This window comes from Lathamus discolor, chromosome 18, assembly GCF_037157495.1.
Source record: "Lathamus discolor isolate bLatDis1 chromosome 18, bLatDis1.hap1, whole genome shotgun sequence".
NCBI classification, from domain to species: Eukaryota; Metazoa; Chordata; class Aves; order Psittaciformes; family Psittacidae; genus Lathamus; species Lathamus discolor.
Window position 1 is genome coordinate 4902937 of NC_088901.1, and position 22180 is coordinate 4925116.

At 59.9% G+C, this 22180-nt stretch overlaps 4 protein-coding genes across 8 annotated transcripts; all 4 read right to left on the reverse strand.

Annotated features, from left to right (window-relative positions):
* Window positions 1–340: 340 nt before the first annotated feature.
* Window positions 341–6219, reverse strand: DCDC2B (doublecortin domain containing 2B). Of its 2 annotated transcripts, XM_065697600.1 has the most exons (7): window positions 5292–6219; window positions 3822–3879; window positions 3381–3445; window positions 3018–3149; window positions 2351–2497; window positions 2083–2122; window positions 341–923 (listed from the first exon to the last, which is right to left on the reverse strand). In XM_065697600.1, exons 1-7 carry the CDS (start codon window positions 5567–5569, stop codon window positions 783–785), a joined length of 861 nt encoding a protein of 286 aa, XP_065553672.1. In that variant the 5' UTR covers window positions 5570–6219; the 3' UTR covers window positions 341–782. The 2 variants fall into 2 exon arrangements, with proteins under 2 accessions (XP_065553672.1, XP_065553674.1); XM_065697602.1 differs by lacking the exon at window positions 3018–3149.
* An 85-nt stretch (window positions 6220–6304) lies between these two features.
* Window positions 6305–9322, reverse strand: IQCC (IQ motif containing C). The gene is made up of 5 exons (XM_065697603.1): window positions 9240–9322; window positions 8658–8801; window positions 7870–8194; window positions 7569–7687; window positions 6305–7185 (listed from the first exon to the last, which is right to left on the reverse strand). Exons 1-5 carry the CDS (start codon window positions 9315–9317, stop codon window positions 7135–7137), a joined length of 717 nt encoding a protein of 238 aa, XP_065553675.1. The 5' UTR covers window positions 9318–9322; the 3' UTR covers window positions 6305–7134.
* A 140-nt stretch (window positions 9323–9462) lies between these two features.
* Window positions 9463–12882, reverse strand: CCDC28B (coiled-coil domain containing 28B). 2 transcript variants are annotated; one of them, XM_065697604.1, is made up of 6 exons: window positions 12780–12882; window positions 12224–12389; window positions 10403–10554; window positions 10173–10327; window positions 10050–10072; window positions 9463–9551 (listed from the first exon to the last, which is right to left on the reverse strand). In XM_065697604.1, the coding sequence occupies exons 2-6, from the start codon at window positions 12352–12354 to the stop codon at window positions 9500–9502; spliced, it is 513 nt and encodes a 170-aa protein (XP_065553676.1). In that variant the 5' UTR covers window positions 12355–12389; window positions 12780–12882; the 3' UTR covers window positions 9463–9499. The 2 variants fall into 2 exon arrangements, with proteins under 2 accessions (XP_065553676.1, XP_065553677.1); XM_065697605.1 differs by lacking the exon at window positions 12780–12882 and adding an exon at window positions 12632–12752.
* A 1428-nt stretch (window positions 12883–14310) lies between these two features.
* On the reverse strand, window positions 14311–21651 carry TXLNA (taxilin alpha). Of its 3 annotated transcripts, XM_065697807.1 has the most exons (12): window positions 21409–21651; window positions 20304–20454; window positions 18971–19309; window positions 18293–18384; window positions 17755–17925; window positions 17270–17464; window positions 17014–17133; window positions 16668–16742; window positions 16138–16230; window positions 15732–15827; window positions 15024–15374; window positions 14311–14844 (listed from the first exon to the last, which is right to left on the reverse strand). In XM_065697807.1, exons 2-11 carry the CDS (start codon window positions 20419–20421, stop codon window positions 15045–15047), a joined length of 1629 nt encoding a protein of 542 aa, XP_065553879.1. In that variant the 5' UTR covers window positions 20422–20454; window positions 21409–21651; the 3' UTR covers window positions 14311–14844; window positions 15024–15044. The 3 variants fall into 3 exon arrangements, with proteins under 3 accessions (XP_065553879.1, XP_065553878.1, XP_065553877.1); XM_065697806.1 differs by having other exon boundaries at window positions 14311–15374; window positions 20304–20445; XM_065697805.1 differs by having other exon boundaries at window positions 14311–15374.
* Window positions 21652–22180: the final 529 nt, after the last annotated feature.

A 22180-nucleotide genomic window follows, 5' to 3' on the forward strand; every position in this document is an offset into this window, starting at 1 on the left:
TGTTGCAAGGACACCCTGGTTAATATCCTGAGTCAAGGAATTTCTTACCTGGGGGTGTTTCAAGGCAAGGAAGATTGAATCGTCTTGTTCATCACTGGAGGGGTAATAAATGATTAATAAACTGTGTAACATTGACCAATTGAATTGTATATAGAAGGAATCTATTTAAGGACTCCCTGGTTTTGTGGCCAAGCTTGTGAAAGTGGCTTCTGTAATCAAAAGCACTAGGGAGGGAAATACAGAACCCTTTGCACAAGGAGCGTCAATCCGAGAGCAGTTGATTACCGTGACTCCTCTGAAATCAGGCAGCTGCTCCATAACAAGTTCACAGAAATATATATACAGTTTTGGGGAATGGGTTTAATTGCTGCAAACATCATCCAAGCATTCCAAAGCAGAGGGATGGTGATGCAATGATATCTCATTATAAGAAGTATATGACATAGAACAAAGTTCCTGGCAGAGAAAAGTGTAAAAGGCCTGTATTCTATTTACTAATTCCTCCTTCCCAAGTTAAGATCCAAACCAGCTGAATTACAGTTCAGACAAGCAGCAGAAAAGGGGAAAGATCTTCATCATTTAACAATATTGTGCATCTGATGCGTTGCTCACTGGTACTGTGCTTCTCAAGCCCAGATGATGAGGATGCTTGATTTTGGGAGAGTTTGTGAATCCATCAGAATGCTTGGACAGGCTGTGGTAGTCCTGGAATCTGGGATTCAGATGCTGCTGTTACTGCAGCTGTACAGGTAGAGGTGTACCTGAATGTACCTCTTCTCCCATCACACTTCTTCTGCCAACTCCTCCGAGCTCTTTCCTGCCAGGGGCAGCATCGTTTGGTGCTTGTCATCCTCAGAGTCACTGGCATCCCTTTTCCTTGCCACAGCCTCTTGTGATTTGCCTGTAGCCTGTGCCTTTTTGTGCTGAGAAAGAAATTAATGTCACACTTCAATATTACAGAAAGATCCTGGGATTAAATTCCTGGATTCCCTTCCCAGTCTTATGGCTTTGGTATGTAAACTTGGGTTGCTACACTTAATTCAGAGTCGTGGTTTAAACCCACCCACACAGCTCGTACACTCACTCCCCCCCTTTCTAGCCCTCCCCCTACTCCCGGAGGGACAGAGAGGAGAATTGAAAAGAATGCAACTCCCACGGGTTGAGATAAGAACAGTTTAGTAACTAAGGTATAACACAAACCACTACTGCTACCACCAATAATAATAATGATGAAGGAAATAACAAGGGAAGAGAATACGACACCTCAGCACCAGCCAACCAATAGCTTGCCCCCCCAACCCGACCGAGCACCAACCGATACCTAGTCCAACCTTGCAGTGCCCTAACCCTTCCAGGTAACTCTCCGTTACATCCCGGGCATGATGTGCTGTGGTATGGATACCTCTTTGGCTAGTTTGGGTCAGGTGTCCTGTCTCTGCTTCCTCCCAGCTTCCCCTCCTCCCTGGCAGAGCATGAGGCTCAGAAAGTCCTTGGCCAGGCCAAACATTTGAGCAGCAACTAAAAACATCAGCCTTATCAGCACTGTTCCCAGGCCGAAAGTCAAAACAGAGCACTGCACCAGCTACCAAGGAGAAAAATAACTGCTAGTGCTGAACCCAGGACACAGAGGTAGTTTAGTTAACCCCTAATGATTCTGTCCCACTGCAGAGGAGAGCTGTGACACTCAAATATCAACAGCAGTGTAGTCCAGGGGGACAGGCTGACAGTGCCCAATCACTGAGAAATGCTGCCCAGCCTCTAGAGCAAACACAGCACACCGGGCTCCCCACTGAGGAACCATCAGCTCATTCTTTACTAGAGCTTTCTCTCCTTTAAATTCAAAGGAGTCGTTTTCCTTTGAAGTTCTAATTCATCCAAAGAGCCTTCCTAGGGAGAACTGTGAATCACCTCCAGTATAATGTGTCTCTAGCCCCATTCCTTTGGGAATGGTGCAAGCAAGGGTACCGTAGCCATGGCAATTGGGAATGGAGATCACTGGACACATCCATTGCTTGTGGAGGAATGGTGCAGCAACAACAGTGATGGTAGCACACACAGTTCCACACCAGCTGAGCCACTCACCCTCCAGCAGTGCCTTTTGCGCCTGTTATTTGGGTGGTTCCTGTAACAAAGCAGCAGATTCAGTGCCCAGCCTCATGGGCAGATGCTCTTCAGTGCCCCTACACTGAGAGCTTTGCAAACACAAGTATTTGTTCCTAAACTTCCAACACATGAAGCAAAACTCAAGCCCTGAAGCAGACAGCACTGGACAGAAGAGACACAAAAGGGATGGCTTTAGCTGAAGACCACAGAGAGGATTCTTTAAGCCACTTGGCTGCTGTCTACGTACCACAGTGTCATCCTGGCAGGACCCTGGGGCACCAGCAGCTCAAAGTAAGGCAGTTTCTTGTACTCCTCATTTCCCACTGCCACGTAGTATCCGCCATCCACCAGCTCCTCTCCACCAGACACCCAGGTTCCATCCAGCCGGCAAAGCCTCAAGGAAGAGACAGCAAAGGGTTCAGAGCTGAGACGAGACCCGGAGCAACCCCTCAGCATGGAAGCAAACAAGTGCCAAGTGGTAAACAGGGACGACACAGGGCAGAGGATCAATCATTGTTCATATTACTCCAAGGAAGCACGCAGAAATACTACACCCAGTGACCAGTGGGATACAGGAGATCTCAGCTTTTCCCTTGGGTGTCAGTAAACAGATGTATGAGGGGAAGGTAGGCTCTATGTGTTGGATAAAAGCCCATCCCTCTAGACATAAATTCCTTTTTATCTTTTTATTTTGCTGCTTGCTTCTTTTCTCACCAGACCACCAGCACCATCAGCCCTCCTCACTAAGCACTGGGGTTATCCCTGATGTAAAGATGGGAAAACCTGAAAATCAAATGACTTTGCAAAAGCAGACTGGAAGTGGCTGGCTGAGCTCCCAGCCCCCTGCTGAACCACAGCTGCTTATGTTCTGAATGGAAGGAAAGGAGCCAGCAGAGCCTGATCTCGACACTAACCTACTGACAGCTCCGCTGTGCAGGGCAGCTTTCTCTGTCACCGTGGCCAAGAGTGAATCCCACTGCAGCAGGGCGCTGTTAGAGACTGGCAGAGGGAAAGGAGGGCTCAGCAAATCCCCATTCCGGAAAACACTGTGGAAGAAACAACCCAGAGCGGGCAATGGGCCGGTATTCCCACAGCTGTGGAAGATGGGGAGGGGGGAAAGGCAGCCACTGATGCCTGGATAAGATTTATGACAACTACTTCTGGTAGAAGCTGGGAATTGTCCCTATGGGGCAGCATTCCCAGGATCTCACAGAGCAATTCCCTCCTCCAAAAACATTCCCAGAGACCCTCCAAGGAGAAGACCCTGAGGCACTCACTGTATGGTGCAGGGCGGGCGGGTGTCCTTCTGCCGTCGCGACTTCCAGGGAGCTGCAGTGTGGAACTAGAGACAGAGTTCAGCGCACGAGAACAGCCACAGCCCTGGCACGGAGCCTCCCAGGGCTGTTCCCTTTCCTCCATCAGGATCTGCTGGCCCTGGGACATCTCTGGCCCTGCCTGCAGCCCTGCTGCTGCTAGGAGGGGGTTTGTTGCCAGCAACAGAAAGGCTGGCAAGGCTCAGCACAGCTGAGCGTGAAGAGCACAGATCCTTCCCCTAAGGGGGAAGAAGGGATGCAGCAGCAGCCCCTGTGCTGTCTCACACATCCCACTGATTCCTGTGGCACTTCCAGCTGATCTCACTGGGCACCTCAGAGCCTTAAACCATTCATCAATGCCCCACACCTCCCCGCACCTCTGCACCCATCACCTCCGGAACTCACCTGCAGACCCTCATTGTGCCTCATTCCACAGGGCTCCTTCCTTCCATGATTTAAATAGCTGTGAGAAGAAGACAACACCACCAGCTGCAACACACAGCAAGGAAACACCCCACTGCTCTGCCTTGGTGCACGGGCACTTATTTGGGTCACTTCTGTCCCCATTCCCCAGGTACCTCAGCTCATGGGGTCCAAGAACTTCAGTCTAAATTAAAGGCCTCTACATTGAAGAAATTCCCAGCCAAATACAGCACCCAGGAGGTTTTATTCCTTTGTGCTGGATGAAGGCTCCAAGGGCTGCCTGGTGCTGATGCAGACTGGAGCATCCCCTCAACAAAACACACCAGGGAGTCAAATTCACCTCTCACACAGACACAAAGAATCATAGAATCATAGAACAGTTAGGGTTGGAAAGGACCTCAAGATCATCCAGTTCCAACCCCCCTGCCACAGGCAGGGACACCTCACACTAAACCATCCCACCCAAGGCTTCATCCAACCTGGCCTTGAACACTGCCAGGGATGGAGCACTCACAACCTCCCTGGGCAACCCATTCCAGTGCCTCACCACCCGAACAGGAAAGAATTTCCTCCTTAGATCCAATCTAAACTTCCCCTGTTCAGTTTTAACCCGTTACCCCTTGTCCTGTCACTACAGTCCCTGATGAAGAGTCCCTCCCCAGCATCCCTATAGGCCCCCTTCAGACACTGGAAGCTGCTCTGAGGTCTCCACGCAGCTTCTCTTCTCCAGGCTGAACAGCCCCAACTTTCTCAGCCCATCTTCATACGGGAGGTGCTCCAGTCCCCTCCAGTCCTCCATCCTCTCAAGGGATGTCACAAAACCTCCTGAACGCTTGATTTCAGGAGGAGCCAAACAAGCTCCACGCTGTGCAGGACTGGAAAACCAAACCCTCCATGAAAGCAAAGCAGAAGCATTTGTTCATGGCTAGAGGGTGGCTGCAGAGCCTCCCACACACCACAGGGTGCTGGAGGCTCAGCAGCACCCATCCCAACATGCTGCCAGGGAACACAAGCGTCCCTTTCTTCCTGAGAATCAAATGATGTTATCAGGAATATTCGCATTTTCTTTTCGACCTGGAATGTGTGGCCTCAAGCAGCACCAGGGGAGGTTTAGATGGAGATGAGCAACAATTCCTTCCCCAGAGGGTGCTCAGGCATTGGAACAGGGCTGCCCAGGGCAGGGCTGCAGGCACCACCCTGCAAGCGCTCACACACCGTGGAGACGAGGCCTCAGTGCCATGGGGCAGTGGTGGGCAATGGTTGGACTGGATGAGCTGAAAGGTCTTGTCCAACCTGCTTGATTCCATGATTCTATGTCAATAGTTTCTAGAAACTAACCTGTCTCTGCTTCTCATTTGCTTTGTCCCCCTCTTCCCTCAGCTTTTTCGTTCACCCCCCAATCCATTCCCCACCGAGGCCATGGAAGCTGCTCACCAAACGCCATCCACTCACTCGAGCTTTTTGAACCTCTCGAAGCCCGCAGCCACGTACTGACACCCGTCCTGCAGGTCCCCCAGCCCCGCCACGCAGCTGCCGTGCCGGGGGGTGTAGAGGTTCCTCACGGCCACGGGTGCATCGATGCTCTTGGTCACCTCGTTCAGGAAGGCCTCCAAGGTCAGGAAGCGCCGCTGGTTCACCACAAACCTCCTCCCGGGGAAGAATGGGTCACCATTGCGATACACAAGCACGTTCTTGGCTGGAGGTGCCAGGGCTAAGCCACGGGAGCTCATCTCTCAGGGGTCAAGCAGAAGCCCTGCTGCCCACACGCAGAGCAGTGTGGGGAGCGGAGGATTGCTCCACTGAGCCCAAACCCTCGGATCAGCCACTCTCAGGCTCCACTGTCCCTTCCCAGTGCTGCCTGGCGTGAGCGGCTGTCTCCATGGATGCAGGCCCAGCCGGAGAGGAAGTTGTGGGGCCGCCTGGAGGCCACATCGAACAACCTGAAGAGCAGCTTTCGATTTGAAAACCAGGAACCAAACGGCTCTTGAATGCTCAGACACCCAACACCGCGAGCTCCTTCACCAGGCCCTGTGGTCACCAGGCTCAGACTAACAGAGAAGCTGTGGCTGCCCCATCCCTGGCAGTGCTCAAGGCCAGGTTGGACACAGGGGCTTGGAGCAAGCTGCTCTAGTGGAAGGGGTCCCTGTGCGTGGCAGGGGTTTGGAACTGAATGAGCTTTGAGGTCCCTTCCAACCCAAAGCCTGGAGGCACAGTAACCACCAATATCTTGATGGCAGCAGCTCACGTCTCATCCACAGCAGCACTATCCAGATGCTGTCACCCCTTTGCCAGCACTTGCTACCTGCATGAGAAGTGTGATGGGTTTCTGTCCTGTCCGCATCAAACGTACCCATCTCAGCGGATGCTCCACCCTCTGCACTGAACAGGATGCTGTGGGTCGAAATGGACCATGGACTCACTTGGCTCTGCTCAGGAGAAGGCAGGAGCCAGCCAGGAATCAACAGTGACGAGCATCAGGAAAGCTTTTTATTCACAAACAAATCGGCTTCGTTCAGGACCAGAAGGATTCATCCACCACACGGCAAGAGTGACTGCTCAGGCAGCAGGAATGCAGAGCATTTCCATAGAAGACGGAGGGTAAAGAACCACAGCACCATGTGAAAAGTCCCTTTCTGAGGGGCCCTGAATGCTCCTGGACTAGAGGAACGTATAAACAAAGCTCCAAACCCCACAAGTCCTTACTTGCCCCCTCAAGCACCAGTCCAGGTCACTCTGCCACACAGAGAGATGCTACAATGGCCATCCATATGCGAGTTGGGAACCAAGCCTCATGTCCTGAAGGTCAGATTTGATGTGCAGCCACCTCAAATACACAGCTCAGACACTGGTATGAATCACACACAGGTCGGCACAGAAGAGCTTGTTCCTGCAGGTTCGAAGCACCTTCTGCCTTCAGGCATTTTAGTTCCACCACAAGCAATGAGCTGGTCAGAAAGAGCCTTCTCTAAGCAGCAGTCCTCCTAACCTTGCTTTGCCCCTAGGACCACCCAGCTCAGCCAACAGAAATAGGGTTCTTGTAGAAGGAGGTCTCACTGAGACCCCCTCCAGGCCACACAACCACCTCCTGGCTTCACAGTGATGTCCAACCCCTGCTTTGGCCAAACAGTCACATTTAAAAGAAACAAAAGGCTTTCTCGCAGCATTCCCCTGAAGTGGCAAACGTCAGCCCAGGAAGCTGGAGCTCCCCAGAGCTGCTGCTGTCCACGAGGCCACGTCACGCCGCCGCTGCTGCAGCTCCACAGCTTCTCCACACCAATACAAGTGCCCCTTACACTCAGGACTGCCCTCCTCCAGGAGCCCCCAGCCTCCGCTTCAACATCAAGAACTGCAAGAGAAGGAAAACCAAGCATTCATGATTAAATCCCAGAGCTCTCTGAGGAGGGAGGCAGCCCCCCTTGCACATCAGCCAGCAGGATCGCTGCACTTGGCCAGAAGATGCACAAGTGCCACACTTCAAGCAGTGCAAAGCCACGCAGTGCCTGGGTACAGAGCACTGCATTGGTGGTTAAAGCAGCAACAGCCCTGCAGCAGGCAAGGAGCAAAGCCTGTAACCAGATCCAGAGAGCTCTTGTTCCCCTTTATCATTCCTTTTGGGCTTCTTTTCCCCTACAGAAGGAAAACTGAAGGGTGCTGGCATCCTCCAGCCCAAGCCCTGGGCAACCGACCCAGCCCCACCACTCTGCCCCACTGCTTCGGAAAGGGCCTTACGTTTTTACGGCTGACAATAGCTTGTTCCAACCACAGCAGCTCCATGACCAAGTGGTTTCGGTAGGACTGGAGACCAGAGCGAGTCCGTGGAAGTTCCTTTATGTCCACAAGTGGAATTTCTGCCAAGAAATGGACGGATAACCCATTAATAGAACAAAGGTTCCCACTGCTGCCTTCCCTGCACCGAGCTGCTCCAGCTTCCCCAAGGTATTTGCAAGGTTTTGGCTTCTCTACTGTGCTGCTGGCGCTCACCAGCAGGTCCCTTGAGGCCATGCAAGAGATCACAGCTCCTGGCTCTTACCCAGACAGGCTCCAAGGGACTCTGCCTCCAGGCCAGAGGACACGTTGCTGTCGTTCTGCCAGGCCTTGCTCCCAGCTGGGGCACTGCAGCCCTTTTCAGGGTGTTCATCAGCATCAGCCTCGAGATTCAGGGGGGTTACTGCACCTCCTGCACCCGTGGGGCTCAGCCCCTTCTCACTCGGCACCTGGGCTGTAGGATTCATGCTGCTGCAGCCCCGGTCCTGCTCTGGCTCAGAAGCATCCAGCTCCTCCTGCGGTTTTTCTGTGCTGGCTTTGTCACTTGGTGCAGCCTCACGTGGATTTGAATACTTCCCTTGTGCTGGCTCCTAAAGGGGCAACGTGCAAGAGACTGAAATATATGGAAAAGACAACGACCTGAATGGTGGCCCCGCTGTGAGCCAGGGGCTCCGTGCCCCACCAGCAGCAGCGCTGGGACACTGACGTGCTCCGGGCTGGAACTCTTTAAAGGGCTTTCCTTCCAGATGTGCCCAAACCCCTGCAGAGCAGGGCTCAGCTAATGCAGGAGCGCGTCCAATGGCCGGTGCATGACCAGGGGAGGTGGGAGACCCACGGGAGTCACCTGCACCGTCTGACTGGAGGCTGAGCTTCACCCGGGGGTAGAAATCCTCCAGGCACAAGCCAGGGAGACTCCTCCAGGCAGCGCTAAGCAACCATTGGGTTTGTGTGGTAGAAGTACAGGTTCCTGCTGCAGAAGCACCGTCTGCCCCCCCACCGCCCCCCCCCCCCTCGGAGGGGCTGCATTAGCTCGGCCCGTGCCGGCACACAGACCTCGGGGGTGAAGACAGGCCGGGGCAGGAGCCGTCCCCTCCACTGCAGCTGGCTCAGGTCTCCTTCGATCTCCAAAACCACCTCCTCGTACGCTGCCCGCAGGCTCTGAAACCGCTTCCGCACCAGGTAACCCCTGACACAGGCCTGCGGGAACAGGCCGGGGGTGCCCGTGGAGCCGGTCACAACCCCCCCACACACACACAGCCCCACAGCCCCACAGCCCCCCACAGCACCCGGCCCGGCGCACAAGGAGCAGACGGGTCTGGAACCACGGCAGCTTTTAATGAGGCAGCGCCCGATGCACGGCCCCTGCCAACCCCATCCAGCTGCGCCCCATCCAGCTGCGCCCCATCCAGCTGTGCCCCCATCCAGCTGCGCCCCATCCAGCTGCGCCCCATCCAGCTGTGCCCCATCCAGCTGCGCCCCATCCAGCTGCGCCCCATCCAGCTGTGCTCCCCCTTCTCCCTGACGTGCCCCCCACGGGCGCCCCCTCAGCCACGCTCCCCCGCCGCTGTTCCCCCCACAAACCCGGCCCATCCAGGTTCCCCCGTCCCCGCCGGGTCCCCCCGCCCCGGCCCCGACCTGCAGCCGGGTCACGGCCCGCAGCAGCCGCCGCCATCCCTCTGCCTCCGCCTGCGGCCACAGCCCCGCCGCCGCCATGGCCCCGGCGCCCAGGCGCCGACTGACGGCGTCATCCGGCCGCGGCACTGCCAGGCCCCGCCCGCTCCCCGCTGCGGGCCGCACCAAGATGGCGAAGGGGGGGGGGTGTCTGCGCGGTGCCACCGGTGCCGCCGCCGCCGCCGGGCCCCGCGGGGTCTCCGGGGGCCGGGCCGGGCGCTGGGTCAGGCCGTGGAGTCCTCGGGGTCGGAGCTCTCGGCCAGGTGCAGCTTCTGACTGAGCGTGGGTCAAGGGAGGGCGCACAGGGCACGCGTGGCGCTGTCACCATCGCCAGTGCCACCAGCGCCATCACTGTCACCATCATCATCACCACCATCATCACTCACCAGTGCCACCATTGCCATCATCATCACCATCATCATCACTGTCACCAGTGCCACCAGCGCCACCATCATCACCAGTGCCACCATTGCCATCATCGTTGCCATCATCATCACCATCATCAGTGCCACCATCATTGTCACCACTGCCACCAGCGCCACCATTGCCACCACCACCATCGCCACAATCATCATCACCACCACTGCCACCATTGTCACCATTACCACTGTCACCACTACCACCACCATCACTTGCCACCACCATCATTGCCACCATCACCACCATCACCGCTGCTACCATCGCCACCAATGCCACTGTCACCACGACCACCATTGCCACCACCACTAAAAGCACCACCACCATCACTGCCATCGCCACCATCGCCCAGGATACATGGAGCTGCTGAGCTCCTCCAGCTGCAGGAGACAAAGGCAGAGGTTAAGGCACCGGCGGCACAGCCGGGGCCAGCAGGGCCCCCGGCCATGGCAGCAGGAGCAGGCAGGGGGGGACACTCACGTGTGCCAGCAGCTGGTCCAGGTTCTGGTCGGCCGCTGCCTTCTTCTGCTCCTCAGGGAGCTCCTCCACGCAGCCATCGAGGCCGAAGTGGAGCCGCGCCAGCTTCTCCTGCATCTCCCGCACGTGCTCCAGCTGCTGGAAGGAGCACTCCTTCCCTGCGCCACGCACGGAGCCGTCACAGCCCAGCAGCCCCGGCCCCCCCGGCTCTGCCCCCGGCCCCAGCCCCTCACCAAAGGCCTGCAGCTTTCCCGAGTGGAAGTCGCTGAGGAGGCTGAGCAGCCCCCCCTCCATCTCGCACACGTCGGACACGTCGGTGAGGAAGCTGTGCTGCAGCGGGGTCCCCCGCGCCACCGCCGGGCCGCGCACCCGCTCCTTGCTCGTCCTGCACCGGGAGCACAGACACTGGTGTCACCCGCACTGGGTGCACAGCCACTGGTGTCACCCATACCAGGCACACAGACACTGGTGTCACCCGCACTGGGTGCACAGCCACTGGTGTCACCCATACTGGGTGCACAGCCACTGGTGTCACCCATACCAGGCACACAGACACTGGTGTCACCCATACCAGGCACACAGACACTGGTGTCACCCGCACTGGGTGCACAGCCACTGGTGTCACCCATACCAGGCACAGAGACACTGGTGTCACCCGCACTGGGTGCACAGCCACTGGTGTCACCCATACCAGGCACACAGACACTGGTGTCACCCGCACTGGGTGCACAGCCACTGGTGTCACCCATACCAGGCACACAGACACTGGTGTCACCCGCACTGGGTGCACAGCCACTGGTGTCACCCATACCAGGCACACAGACACTGGTGTCACCCATACTGGGTGCACAGCCACTGGTGTCACCCATACCAGGCACACAGCCACTGGTGTCACCCATACCAGGCACACAGACACTGGTGTCACCCATACCAGGCACACAGACACTGGTGTCACCCGCACTGGGTGCACAGCCACTGGTGTCACCCATACCAGGCACACAGACACTGGTGTCACCCATACTGGGTGCACAGCCACTGGTGTCACCCATACCAGGCACACAGACACTGGTGTCACCCATACCAGGCACACAGACACTGGTGTCACCCGCACTGGGTGCACAGCCACTGGTGTCACCCATACCAGGCACAGAGACACTGGTGTCACCCGCACTGGGTGCACAGCCACTGGTGTCACCCATACCAGGCACACAGACACTGGTGTCACCCGCACTGGGTGCACAGCCACTGGTGTCACCCATACCAGGCACACAGACACTGGTGTCACCCGCACTGGGTGCACAGCCACTGGTGTCACCCATACCAGGCACACAGACACTGGTGTCACCCATACTGGGTGCACAGCCACTGGTGTCACCCATACCAGGCACACAGACACTGGTGTCACCCATACCAGGCACACAGACACTGGTGTCACCCGCACTGGGTGCACAGCCACTGGTGTCACCCATACCAGGCACACAGACACTGGTGTCACCCGCACTGGGTACACAGCCACTGGTGTCACCCATACCAGGCACACAGACACTGGTGTCACCCATACTGGGTGCACAGCCACTGGTGTCACCCATACCAGGCACACAGACACTGGTGTCACCCGTACTGGGTGCACAGCCACTGGTGTCACCCATACCAGGCACACAGACACTGGTGTCACCCACACCAGGAGCACAGACACTGGTGTCACCCGCACTGGGTGCACAGCCACTGGTGTCACCCATACCAGGCACACAGACACTGGTGTCACCCATACTGGGTGCACAGCCACTGGTGTCACCCATACCAGGCACACAGACACTGGTGTCACCCACACCAGGAGCACAGACACTGGTGTCACCCGCACTGGGTGCACAGCCACTGGTGCCACCCATACCAGGCACACAGACACTGGTGCCACCCATACCGGGCACACAGCCACTGGTGCCACCCATACCAGGCACACAGACACTGGTGCCACCCATACCGGGCACACAGACACTGGTGCCACCCGCCCCGCAGGGCTGCACGGTGCCGGCTGCCCCTGCCCCAGCACTGACCGCCTGAGCCGGGCGCGCTGCCGGGGCGAGGGCAGGGCGGGCAGCGGCAGCGCGAAGGACGTGCTCCTGCTGGGGGGCAGCGGCTGGGCCAGGCAGGGCCGGGGGCTGCGCTTCCTCCTCCGCTCCTCCATGGCGATGGGGGCACCGGAGCCGCGGGGCAGGGACCCTGCGCGGGGCAGACACGGCCTCTGGTGGCTCCCGTCGGTGGCCTCGGGCTGGACCCGTCCGCCCCGAGCTGGCGCTCTCGGGGTGCCCGCAGGGAGCAGCGCCCGGAGCGGAGCCCCCCGCCCGCCTCAGCCCACGGCGTTGCCAGGGCTCTCGGCGTGCGGAACAAAGCCCCGGGGCTGAGCCGCAGCCGGGAGCCGCCGGCCGCTTCCTAACGGGAAGGAGGATTCCGGCCGCACGCACCGGAGCCGAGCGACCCCGCAGCGAGAGCGGCCCCGAGCCCGCGGGGCCCCGGCACCCCGAAAGCGCCGCTCGGGGCCCTTCAATGGCGGCAGGACCGGGATGGGGGAGCCCCTTTGCCCGCAGCCTCCGGCCGCGCAGCGGGACTGACCTGCGCCGGGCGCCGGCCCGGCCTGCGGAGCGCACCCGGCCGCGGCCCCGGGCCCTCCGGACACTCGTCCCGCAGCCCCGGGGCTGGGATTTGCATTTAAAGGGAAAGGGAACTTCCTCCGCCGGGGCCCTGCCGGACACCAGCGGCCGCGCCCCGGCTCCGTGTGGCGCTGGGGAGAGGGCAGGATGCGGCCATGGTCCTGCCCCCCCCCGGGTCCCCCCCGGTGTCCCCGGGCTCGTGTGACCGCAGGAGCCGGCTCTGCAGGGACCAGCCAGCACTCTGCAGCGGTGATGCCAGCACCAGGGACCAGCCCGGCACCGGTTGGATGCCATCAGCACACGCGGGGTGGCCGCGGCTGGGGCAGGACACGGCGCTCGGGGGCTCCAGGGCTCACAGGGAGGGCGAGCGGCACAGGAGGTGCCAGGGACAACCCCCCCCACCCGTGCCCCACAACAGGGACCCCGGGTCCCTTCCGGCTTCCCCCCTTCGTGCCCCACAGCCCAAATCTTCACTCCCCAACACGATGAGCAAGAGGCAGCAGCAGTGAGGGCAAGGGGGTTTCTATGGGGTAGGAGGATACAGGAGCCCCTGCAGGGGGTTCTGTCCTGTATCGGGGAAAGGAAAACTAAAGGGGTTTAGTGCTTTCCTAAGAGGTTTTAGGAAGGGACGCCCAGAGCCCGGCTGCTGGGAAGGGCCGGTGCTGCCAGGCCAGAGCCACATTCACTTGCAGGGGGCTACAAAGAGGCAAACGTGTCCCTGTGCTGGAGGAAGCAGCACTGCTGAAGCCACACTCACTCCATCGGGTGCTGAAGGCTGCGGCTCTGCCGAGGCTCCAGAGACCCCGTCTCTGCTCTTCGTTAGCCCTGAGCTCCCTGGGGAGGAAAGGAGGATGCGGAGGCAGCTCCCGGGGGAGGGCACGGTTCAGCAGCACAGACAAGGTGCAGGAGCAGTCCCGGTGCTGGGAGAGAAACCAAAGCTGCTGCAGTGCGAGGAACAGCTCCCAGCAAAAGGCAGGCGATGCTGAAAGGAGCCTGTCGTGAAGAGGAGCTGCAGGAGGAGGTTTCCAACGAGCTGAGGTCTCCCAAAACAACAGGGAAAAGAAAAAGTCTTGAGGCAGCAACAACTCCCCCAGGCCTGTGCCAGCAGCAGGCTCCAGTCTGTCCATCACAGCACAACGGCGTCCTGGGGGTCAGCGCTGCAGAGACCTGCACTGGGGAGAGGCTCTTCTGAGAGAGCAAAGGGGGAAAGGAGAAAGGGGGAAGCTGCGACAGCACCAGCACGGCCAGGCCTGAGGGGTCCATGGGGGTCACCGGCCCCCAGCGGCCCCAGGGACGCGGGTTAAGCAGCAGTCTCCCGGAGCAGATGCAGGGTTTATCCTCCTGGAGCCTCAGCTCCACGGACCTCCAAGAGCGGCCACTTGGCACCGAGGGATGGAGCTGGGGCAGGGGCACAGGGGCTGAGGTGGAAGCTCCCTGGTTCCCCTGGCACAACCGATCGCACGCACGCGTGCAAAACACTGGGGAAGGAGAGCTTTGGGTTAACTGTTTAATAGACTTGTGCACGTGTGCGTATAGCAAAGAGGCAACTGTGAATTCAATAAGGCTACTGAGACACCGGCGGGTGCTGGGGAGAACCGGGCCCCCCCCCCAGCTGCTCTGCTGCGTTCTGGCCCTGTTTCACACACCAAACCCCACACAGAGGAGGGGAAACGGCCTCGTGTGCTGCCAGCCAGAGCATGGAAACCCAGGAGCAAGTCCAGGAGCCTCCTCCTTCCTGACCGGGAGGAGGGAGGGAGAATCAGCGCTGCGAAATGCTTCGGTTCTCGCTGCTTGGCTCGGTTGCTTTCACTCCATGTGAGAGCGTTGTTGCATCCGGATGCTCCCGCTGGGCCAGGGCAGATCCAGGCACCCCCTTTCCTGAGGCGCACGAGGTTTTTGGGGAGCTGCAGCCTGCCCACGCCAAGGTCTCCCAGTGAGAGGGTCGATCAGTTGAGCTCCATATATTAGTTACTCACGCACACGCAGGGTGGGTCGTTCTCGTTTTCACCTATAGAGCGGACGCTGCCCTGCATGTATTTATATATCATATATATATATATATATATATAAAATCTTAAAAACCCTCCAAAAACCTAAGCTAGGAAATCTCAGGTCCCCTCAGGGCCTCTCCTGCCCATCCCAAGACCTGGAGAGGGGCATCAGATGGAGTCTATGGAAGCACCGACGCTGCCCTCCCTCGCCCTACCTGTGCTGGCGCACAGCAGGCTCAGTCAGCGCCCCGGCTGCCTCCCTCAGTCCCGCTCTGCCCCAAGGCTCCTATGCTCAGTTCTCCCAGGCTCTCCGGCGCAGGATCCGGGCTCTGCGTTGCCTTTCCCAAGTTCAGGCATTCCTCGGCTGGAGCCACCGCGTCCGAGCTGTCCCGAGGGGGGTCCTTCAGGGGCTCGCCCAGGTCCGGGTCCACCCGGGGCACGTGGGCACACAGGTCCTGCACCTTCTTGTTGAGGTCGTTGCGCTCGGTCTGCAGAGCTCGGCACAGCTTCTCCAGGCGCTGGATCTTCACCTGCAGCCCCTCTAACTCTTTGTCCCGCAGGGTTTTCTGCAAAGAGAGCAGCGGCTCAGACTCCTTCAGGCACGAAGGCAGAGCTGAAACCCCGGGGGGAGCCCAAGGGGGGAAATACTCGTGATGGTGCCGACGTTTGGCATCCAAAGAACCTAGGATCACTGAATCAAAGAGGCTGGAAAAGGCCTTTAAGATCATCCAATCCAACTGATGAACCCCAGCACTGCCAAGACCACACCAAACCTGCTGCTGCCATCACGGCTGCTTTCTTCCTGCGCTCCCAGAGGCCAACTGCTGCAGAGACTGAGCTCTTCCACCCACCTCTGCACTAACCACAGGCCAGAGGGCTCCCACCACCACGGGCAGGGAACAGGCCAGCCGGAGCCTCCTCACCTCTTCAGCCATCTCCAGCAGAGCCTTGTTGCTGCTCTCCCAGCGAGAGCGGTACATCGTGGTCTCCTTCTCCAGCTTCTTGATCTTCTTTGTCATCTACAGGTGACAAAAAGGGCACAGCTCAGGCACGGGCAGAGGGCTGCGCTCTGTGACATCCCACACGGCCACCCAGGATCCCAGCGTGAGCTTCTGCTGGCCTGGGCAACATCTCCCTGTCTCCTGCAGCCAGCTCCAAGCACTGACCAGCACCCAACAACGCAGGGGACAGGGTTGTGCTGCTCGTCCCCGCTGCAAAGCTGGCAGTGACCTCGTGGCTGATTTTAGCACCGGCAACCCCAAAGCAGCTCCCGGCAGCATCAGGGAGATGCGAGCAGGGAGCCTGTCCGGCAGCAGCCGCGGTACCCACCTTCTCCATCTCCTGCTTAAACGTGGTGAACACTTCGCTGCTTTTGGAAAGGGTGTTCTGGAATTCTTCAAACTTCTCCGTGTAGAGAGCCAGCTGTGGGGAGAGGCAGGGTTAGAGCCAGCACAGGGCCCGTGGCAGCCACGACCTGAGCTGGGATCTCCTGACTGGACTTTGTGACAAACCGGGAGCTGGAGCTGCTCTGCCAGCGTCAGGGAGCAGGGAATGTGGGAAAACGCTTTCCTAGGGAAGGATCCTGGGACTGAGGTGGGCCACAACCAACCCCCGGCCTTGGCAAGAGGCTGGGTCTGATGCAGTGATCCCAACACTGCTCCCAGCGCTGGCAAAAGCCTTTCTCCCAGCAGGCAGAACTGCTGCAGGAACTCTCAGCTCCCACCACGCCAACACGGGCTCACCAGTACCAAACCCAGCACTTTCCTGCTTAGGGAGGAAGGAAAAAGACCCCAAACCAACAATGAGGCCGAGCACAGAGCCCGGGTAACTCCCATCCCATCAACCACGCAACATCTCACCTGCTGCTTGAGATGGGTCTCCTGTTGCTTCATCAGCTCACACATCCTCTGGGATTCCACAGCTTCCTTCAGCAGCTGCGGAAGAGCAAAAGCAGTTACCTGGCTGCTGCACAGCTGCTGCACGGCCTGCAGACAGGAGCGGCCTTGGAGGCACTGGAAGAGCAGAGCAGGGCTCCAGCCCCACTCCGGAATCCTCTGGGGGATCAGTCCCTGCTGGGCATGCAGGAGGCCCGGGATGGCTTGATCCCACCTGGGCTCTGCACCAGGGATCCCACAGGGACAAAGCACCGCAGAGGGGCAAGGCCAAAAGCATTCACAGCCATGAGAGAGCTGCTCTGAGACTTACAAAGTCCTTCTCCCGCTGGTGTCTCTCCTCTGCCTCCTTCAGCATCTCCTGTGCCTGCTGGAGCTTGGCATCCACCAGCTGCTGCTGCAGGTCCTTGTGTTTGAACACCTTATCGATGTGCTGCCAAGGGAACAGCTCGGTCACCAACACACCCAGCCCAGGCCTCGCTGCCCAGGCAGCGACCCCAGAGCCCCCTTCTCCCCTCTGGCAGCAGCAGAGCCCCCCCCGCCATGCAGCCCAGCCCCACATCTCCCACCTCCTCCCGCAGCTCGTACTGCTCGATGAGCTTCTTGAGCCTCTCTGCCAGCTCCATGTTCTCCTGGCGCAGCTTGGAGTTCCTCTCGTTGTGCTGCTCCATCTGGAGCTGGATGTCGTTCAGTGTCACCTGGAAGTGGGATGTCACCTCCTTCCGCTTCTCCTCTTCCTCCCGCGCACGCTGGACACCCTCCTCCTGCGGGAGGAAGGCAGGGACACATCAGCCTCTGTGCTTGAGCAAACAGCCCAAACTTGGGATGCTCAGAACACCCCCAGCCTCCCACCATTGCTTCCATCAGTGGGGAAGTCACTTTGGGCCTTTCCCCTCCCTTTCCCCAGTGATGCACCCGGAAATAACACCCGGGCACCGCGGCAGGGATGGTTTAAGAGCAGAATCAAAGCTCTGCCCCGGCTCTGGATGAAGGGAAATGTGCCCGGGAGGCTGATCCAAGGGCTGAGGTGAAGCAGCACCCAAGAGACACCTGCCTTGAGGGTGCGGTTGTGCCTCTGGAGCTCGCGGCACAGGCTCTCGAGCTTGCTGCGGGCCAGGATGGCTTTGCTGTGCTCACTCTGCAGGTGGTCCTTCTCCTGCACCAGCTGCGTCTGCTTCTTCTGCAAGATCTTCATCTGCTTCTGGGAGTTCCGGTGCTCCTCCAGCTGCAACAGGGGAGCAAAGGGCACAGATGCAGCCGGACAGAGCAGAGCCATCGGCTGCACCGCGAGGAGGGGACACGGGGATCGGTGAAACGCTCTCTGTGCTCTGAGAGGAGCAGGTTTGCTCCTGTCCTTGCTTAGGCTCCTGCAAACAACGCTGCCTGCCTGGACCAAGCACCATCATTCCTCTACTGTTTGGATCTCCAGCAGGGCAGGGAGCCCAGGTCACGCACTGCAAAGCTGCACGTGTGCTCCTGGACCGCTCCTTGCACAATCAAGACAAAGCCCAAGTATCTCCAAGCATCTTCTGCCTCCTCACGGCTGCAGCGTCCTCGCCCAGCCCCAGAGCCTGGAACGCACCAGCACTCACCAGCTCAGCGTATTTCTTGCACAGGGCTGCAAGTTTCTCCTCTGGCGTGCTCAGGGTGTTCAGGGTCTGCATCAGCAAAGTGATCTCTTTGCCTGGAAGGAGACATGCCATTAAAACACCAGCACTCACACCGCATCCTGGCTCCTGAGGGCAAAGAGAGGAGACACAAACCAGGCCTCACAGCCCTGCCCCGGCCGGAGCTACATCTCCAGTGCCTTCTCAGGCCTCTGCCCCACGGATTTCAGCGGTGCTGGGGAGAGACCTGGTTTTCCAAGTGGGAAACCAGCACTGGGCTGGCTACAGAGGGTCATATCCAGCAGGAGAGACCACCACGGACCTGGGAGGCTGCAGCAGCACCCAGGAGCAGTCAGTGCCTTTGCAGCACTCGGTACATCTCCTCACACAGGATCATAGAATAGTTTGGGTTGGAAAGGACCTTGAGATCATCCAGTTCCAACCCCCCCGCCATGGGCAGGGACATCTCACACTAAACCAAGTCACCCAAGGCCTCGTCCAGCCTGGCCTTGAACACTGCCAAGGATGGAGCATTCACAACCTCCCTGATGCAGGATGCTGCATCATTCCCAAGTGCTGCTGAGGGTAACTAAAGCCGTGCAAACTCCATGACCCACTGAAGCCCTCGGGCTGGCAGCATCACCAGAGCAGGGAACCTCTTACCCAGGCCTTTGGCTTTCTTCTTCTCCTGCGCCTTCTTCTGATCCCGCTCCCCACACTCCTCCCCGGGCCGGAACTCTTCCGTCCCTTTGGTGCTCTCCTTCTCCCCGTTCATCTCAGGGCCACCCGGCTCCTGGTCCCCGTTCCTTGGGGACTCGCTGCGGCCCTTGTCGGGCTCCTCAGGCTCCGGGGGCTCGCCCTGGCCCCCGTCCTCCCCCGGCGCCTCCTGCCTGGCATCCACGCAGTAGGTGTTGAGGATGTCCTCAAGCTGCCTGCTCAGCTCCTCGGAGACGTCGCGCACGGCCGGCCGGGAGGATTTGGTGTCCTCCTGTGCCAGAGGAGCTGTGGGACATGGAACACAAAGCATGAGACTCCCCTCCATTATAGAGCCCCTCTGGGCTCTATAAGCACAGGGCAAAGGGAAGGGTTCCTGAGCACCCCATGGCACCGAGGGGCTGAACTCCAGCAACATGGAATCACGGAATGGTTTGGGTTGGAAAGGACCTTAAAGCTCCTCCAGCTCCAACCCCTGCCACGGGCAGGGACACCTTCCACTGGAGCAGCTCGCTCCAAGCCCCTGTGTCCAACCTGGCCTTGAGCACTGCCAGGGATGGGGCAGCCACAGCTTCTCTGGGCACCCTGTGCCAGCGCCTCAGCACCCTCACAGGGAAGAGCTTCTCCCTTATCTCCAACCTGACCTTCCCCTGTTTCAGTCTGAACCCATCACCCCTTGTCCTATCCCTACAGTCCCTGATGCAGAGCCCCTCCCCAGCATCCTTGTAGCCCCCTTCAGACACTGGAAGCTGCTCTGAGCTCTCCATGCAGCTCCTCCTCTCCAGGCTGCACATAAGCTGCTTTGTTCCGCTGCGTCCCAGCCAGCTGCCCTGACAACGGTGGGGCACCCCCACAGCCATTGCTTCGATCAGGAAGCATGACCAAGCCCCTGACATCTGTCAAGAGCAGGAACTCCCCTTCCTCCCCACCACCCCTGATGGAAAGCAGGTTGTGTTGGAGCCTTCCCCCCCAGGAACTGCTTCCCAGTATCCCCAGAGCCAGGCGTTTTTCCATGACAATAGATCTGGAAGCTGGGTCAGCCTCCTCCTTATGTATAAGAGCAGCTGCACTGCCTCTTGTCCCCAACTGCAGGGGCTTTGGGGAAGGGCAGCCAGGAAGCACTAAAGTGTCTCCAGATGAGCCTCCCAGCAGCTGGTTACCAAACGAACCCTGTTTGCTACCCCGGAGCCATCACAGGACAATGGCAGGGTTGGTTCTAAGCAAGAGCCGCTTGAGTAACGTGAACAGAATCAAGCCTGACCCAGCCCTGGGGCCTCCCCACCTTCCGGGGGTGCTGTGGCCTCCGGCGCGTCGCCCTCCTCCAGCACCAGAGCGCTGCTCATCCGGGGGGAGCTGGGAGGCCGTGGGGCCGCTTTGGTCTCCCCACCTTGGTTCTTCATCGTGAGCTTCCTCCTCGCTCAGCCCTGAAAAGCCTAAAGGAAGGGGAAGAGAAGCAGCGGCCGTTTGTGAGCAGCAACACTTTGATTTGAGGAGTCACCCAGCAGGGCTGGCAAGGAGCTTGCTCTCGGCAGAGCCTGCCACCCGCGGCTCCGTGCTGAGGAAGCATCCTTGCGTTTCAACGTCCCCCTTCCCAGGATCAGCTCCTGCATTAAGGACAACTCCTCTTCCACCTGAGCAAAGCTGAAACCGCCTCTTCCAGAGCAGGCAGCGCCTCCTGACGCGCACATAGCACAGAGCCCTCCTGATGCACCGGCCACGACCTCCCCTTCACCCCCACCGTGTTTTAGCCATGGATTCCAACCCCCAGCGCAGCCTCTGCCGACAGAGACCGGGGCGGCAGCGAGCTCAGCGCCTCCGCCCCCGGCTGCTCCCCCCGCAGGGCAGCTCCGCTCTCACCCTCCCCGCCCGCAGCCCCACGCTGGCCGCGGAGCGGAGCCCGGCGGGCAGGAACCGCTCCCGGGGGGCAGGGGGCGGCCCCGGCCGGGGCTCACAGCGAGAGCACGCGAGGGACCCTGCGCGTGGCCCCGCGCACGTGTCCGCTCCCGGCTCCTGCGGCCCCGGGCGCTGCTCGTCCTCTGCCGAGGGGGTGACACCGGGCCCCGGGGCAGCCGCGATGCTCGGACCCGGCCTCGGTGCCCCGGCCCCCGGGGCCCTCCTCAGCACCCCCTGCCCTTGACACTGACCCCGCGGGACCGGCCGAGACCCCCCCGACCCCCCCTTTCCCCCCCCCCGATCCCTGCCCCCCCATCGGACCCGTACCTCATTAGCACCCCTCCCCCGCGCCCCTCCCGCCCCATCGCCCCCCCCCCCCCGCCCCGGGCCCCATCGGTGCCTGCGCCGCCCCCACTCCCTCCCCTCCCCTCCCCCCCCCCGCCGTTAACATCGGCCACGAGCCCCCCGGCCCCGCGGTGACGTCACGCACGCACCCCCGTGGCGTCACCGCCAGCGCTCTGACGCAAGGCTCCGCTCTCTCCTCAGCCAATCAGCGCGCAGAGCCCGGATGCACCGCGGTGCACCAGAGGGGAGGGGGAGGGGGAGAGGGGGGAGGAGGAGGCGGCAGCGGCCGCTCCCCGGTACCGGTGCCCGGTGCCGCCGACCCCCGCCGGGCTCCGCGCTGAAGGAAGCGGCTCCGGCCCGGGCCTCCCACCGGCCGCGCAATGCGCAAGCGCCGGGCCGCGCTATCGCCCAATCAGCGGTGAGGGAGTGCGGTGCATGCCGGGAGAACGGCGAACTACAACTCCCAGTGTGCTTCGCGCGGGACCGTGCCCACGCTATGGACTTCAATTCCCAGCATGCCCCTCGCGGGGCCGCGCTCTCCCTTCCCTTGTGCCTACAGCTCCCATGGTGCCCCGCGGCGGCCCCGCACCGGTCGCGTTTGCCGTGCCGCGGGGCTGCTGCCTGGGGAAGCGATGGAAGAGGCGGAGGAGGCCCCGGGGGCTCGCCCAGTGCGGGAGGGAGCCGAGGGGCAGGAGCCGGAGCGCTCGGCTCCCGTTGTGCTCCGTTTACGTAAATCACAGCGCTCGGGTACGCAGCGGTAGCGCTGCAGCCCAGTTCCGTAAATAGTCATCTCTACGTGATGTAGAACATACAGAGATTCGCCTTGTTTGGTCGAATATACACGAAGTCCTGCGAGCAGGAGGCACAGCTGGGAACTGGAAGTACCACCCCCCCCCCCACCTTCTTCTTCCCCCCCATCCT

Bases quoted from the DNA above. Each gene is read 5' to 3' on its own strand.
- DCDC2B (XM_065697600.1), bottom strand. From the start codon at position 5,569: ATGAGCTCCCGTGGCTTAGCCCTGGCACCTCCAGCCAAGAACGTGCTT. The intron at 3,446-3,821 runs GTGAGTTCCGGA...CTCTGTCTCTAG, and splicing joins GGCACAATGAGGGTCTGCAG to TTCCACACTGCAGCTCCCTG. The intron at 2,498-3,017 runs GTTAGTGTCGAG...CTCTTCCTTGAG, and splicing joins CACAGCGGAGCTGTCAGTAG to GCTTTGCCGGCTGGATGGAA.
- IQCC (XM_065697603.1), bottom strand. From the start codon at position 9,317: ATGGCGGCGGCGGGGCTGTGGCCGCAGGCGGAGGCAGAGGGATGGCGG. The intron at 8,802-9,239 runs GTCGGGGCCGGG...CTGTTCCCGCAG, and splicing joins GGGCCGTGACCCGGCTGCAG to GCCTGTGTCAGGGGTTACCT. The intron at 7,688-7,869 runs GTAAGAGCCAGG...ATTTCTTGGCAG, and splicing joins GTCCCTTGGAGCCTGTCTGG to AAATTCCACTTGTGGACATA.
- CCDC28B (XM_065697604.1), bottom strand. From the start codon at position 12,354: ATGGAGGAGCGGAGGAGGAAGCGCAGCCCCCGGCCCTGCCTGGCCCAG. The intron at 10,555-12,223 runs GTCAGTGCTGGG...CTCCCGGTGCAG, and splicing joins CAGCGCGCCCGGCTCAGGCG to GACGAGCAAGGAGCGGGTGC. The intron at 10,073-10,172 runs GTGAGTGTCCCC...TGTCTCCTGCAG, and splicing joins TGGACCAGCTGCTGGCACAC to CTGGAGGAGCTCAGCAGCTC.
- TXLNA (XM_065697806.1), bottom strand. From the start codon at position 20,421: ATGAAGAACCAAGGTGGGGAGACCAAAGCGGCCCCACGGCCTCCCAGC. The intron at 17,926-18,292 runs GTGAGTGCTGGT...CCCCTGTTGCAG, and splicing joins GCAAGAAATACGCTGAGCTG to CTGGAGGAGCACCGGAACTC. The intron at 15,828-16,137 runs GTGGGTACCGCG...TGTCACCTGTAG, and splicing joins TTAAGCAGGAGATGGAGAAG to ATGACAAAGAAGATCAAGAA.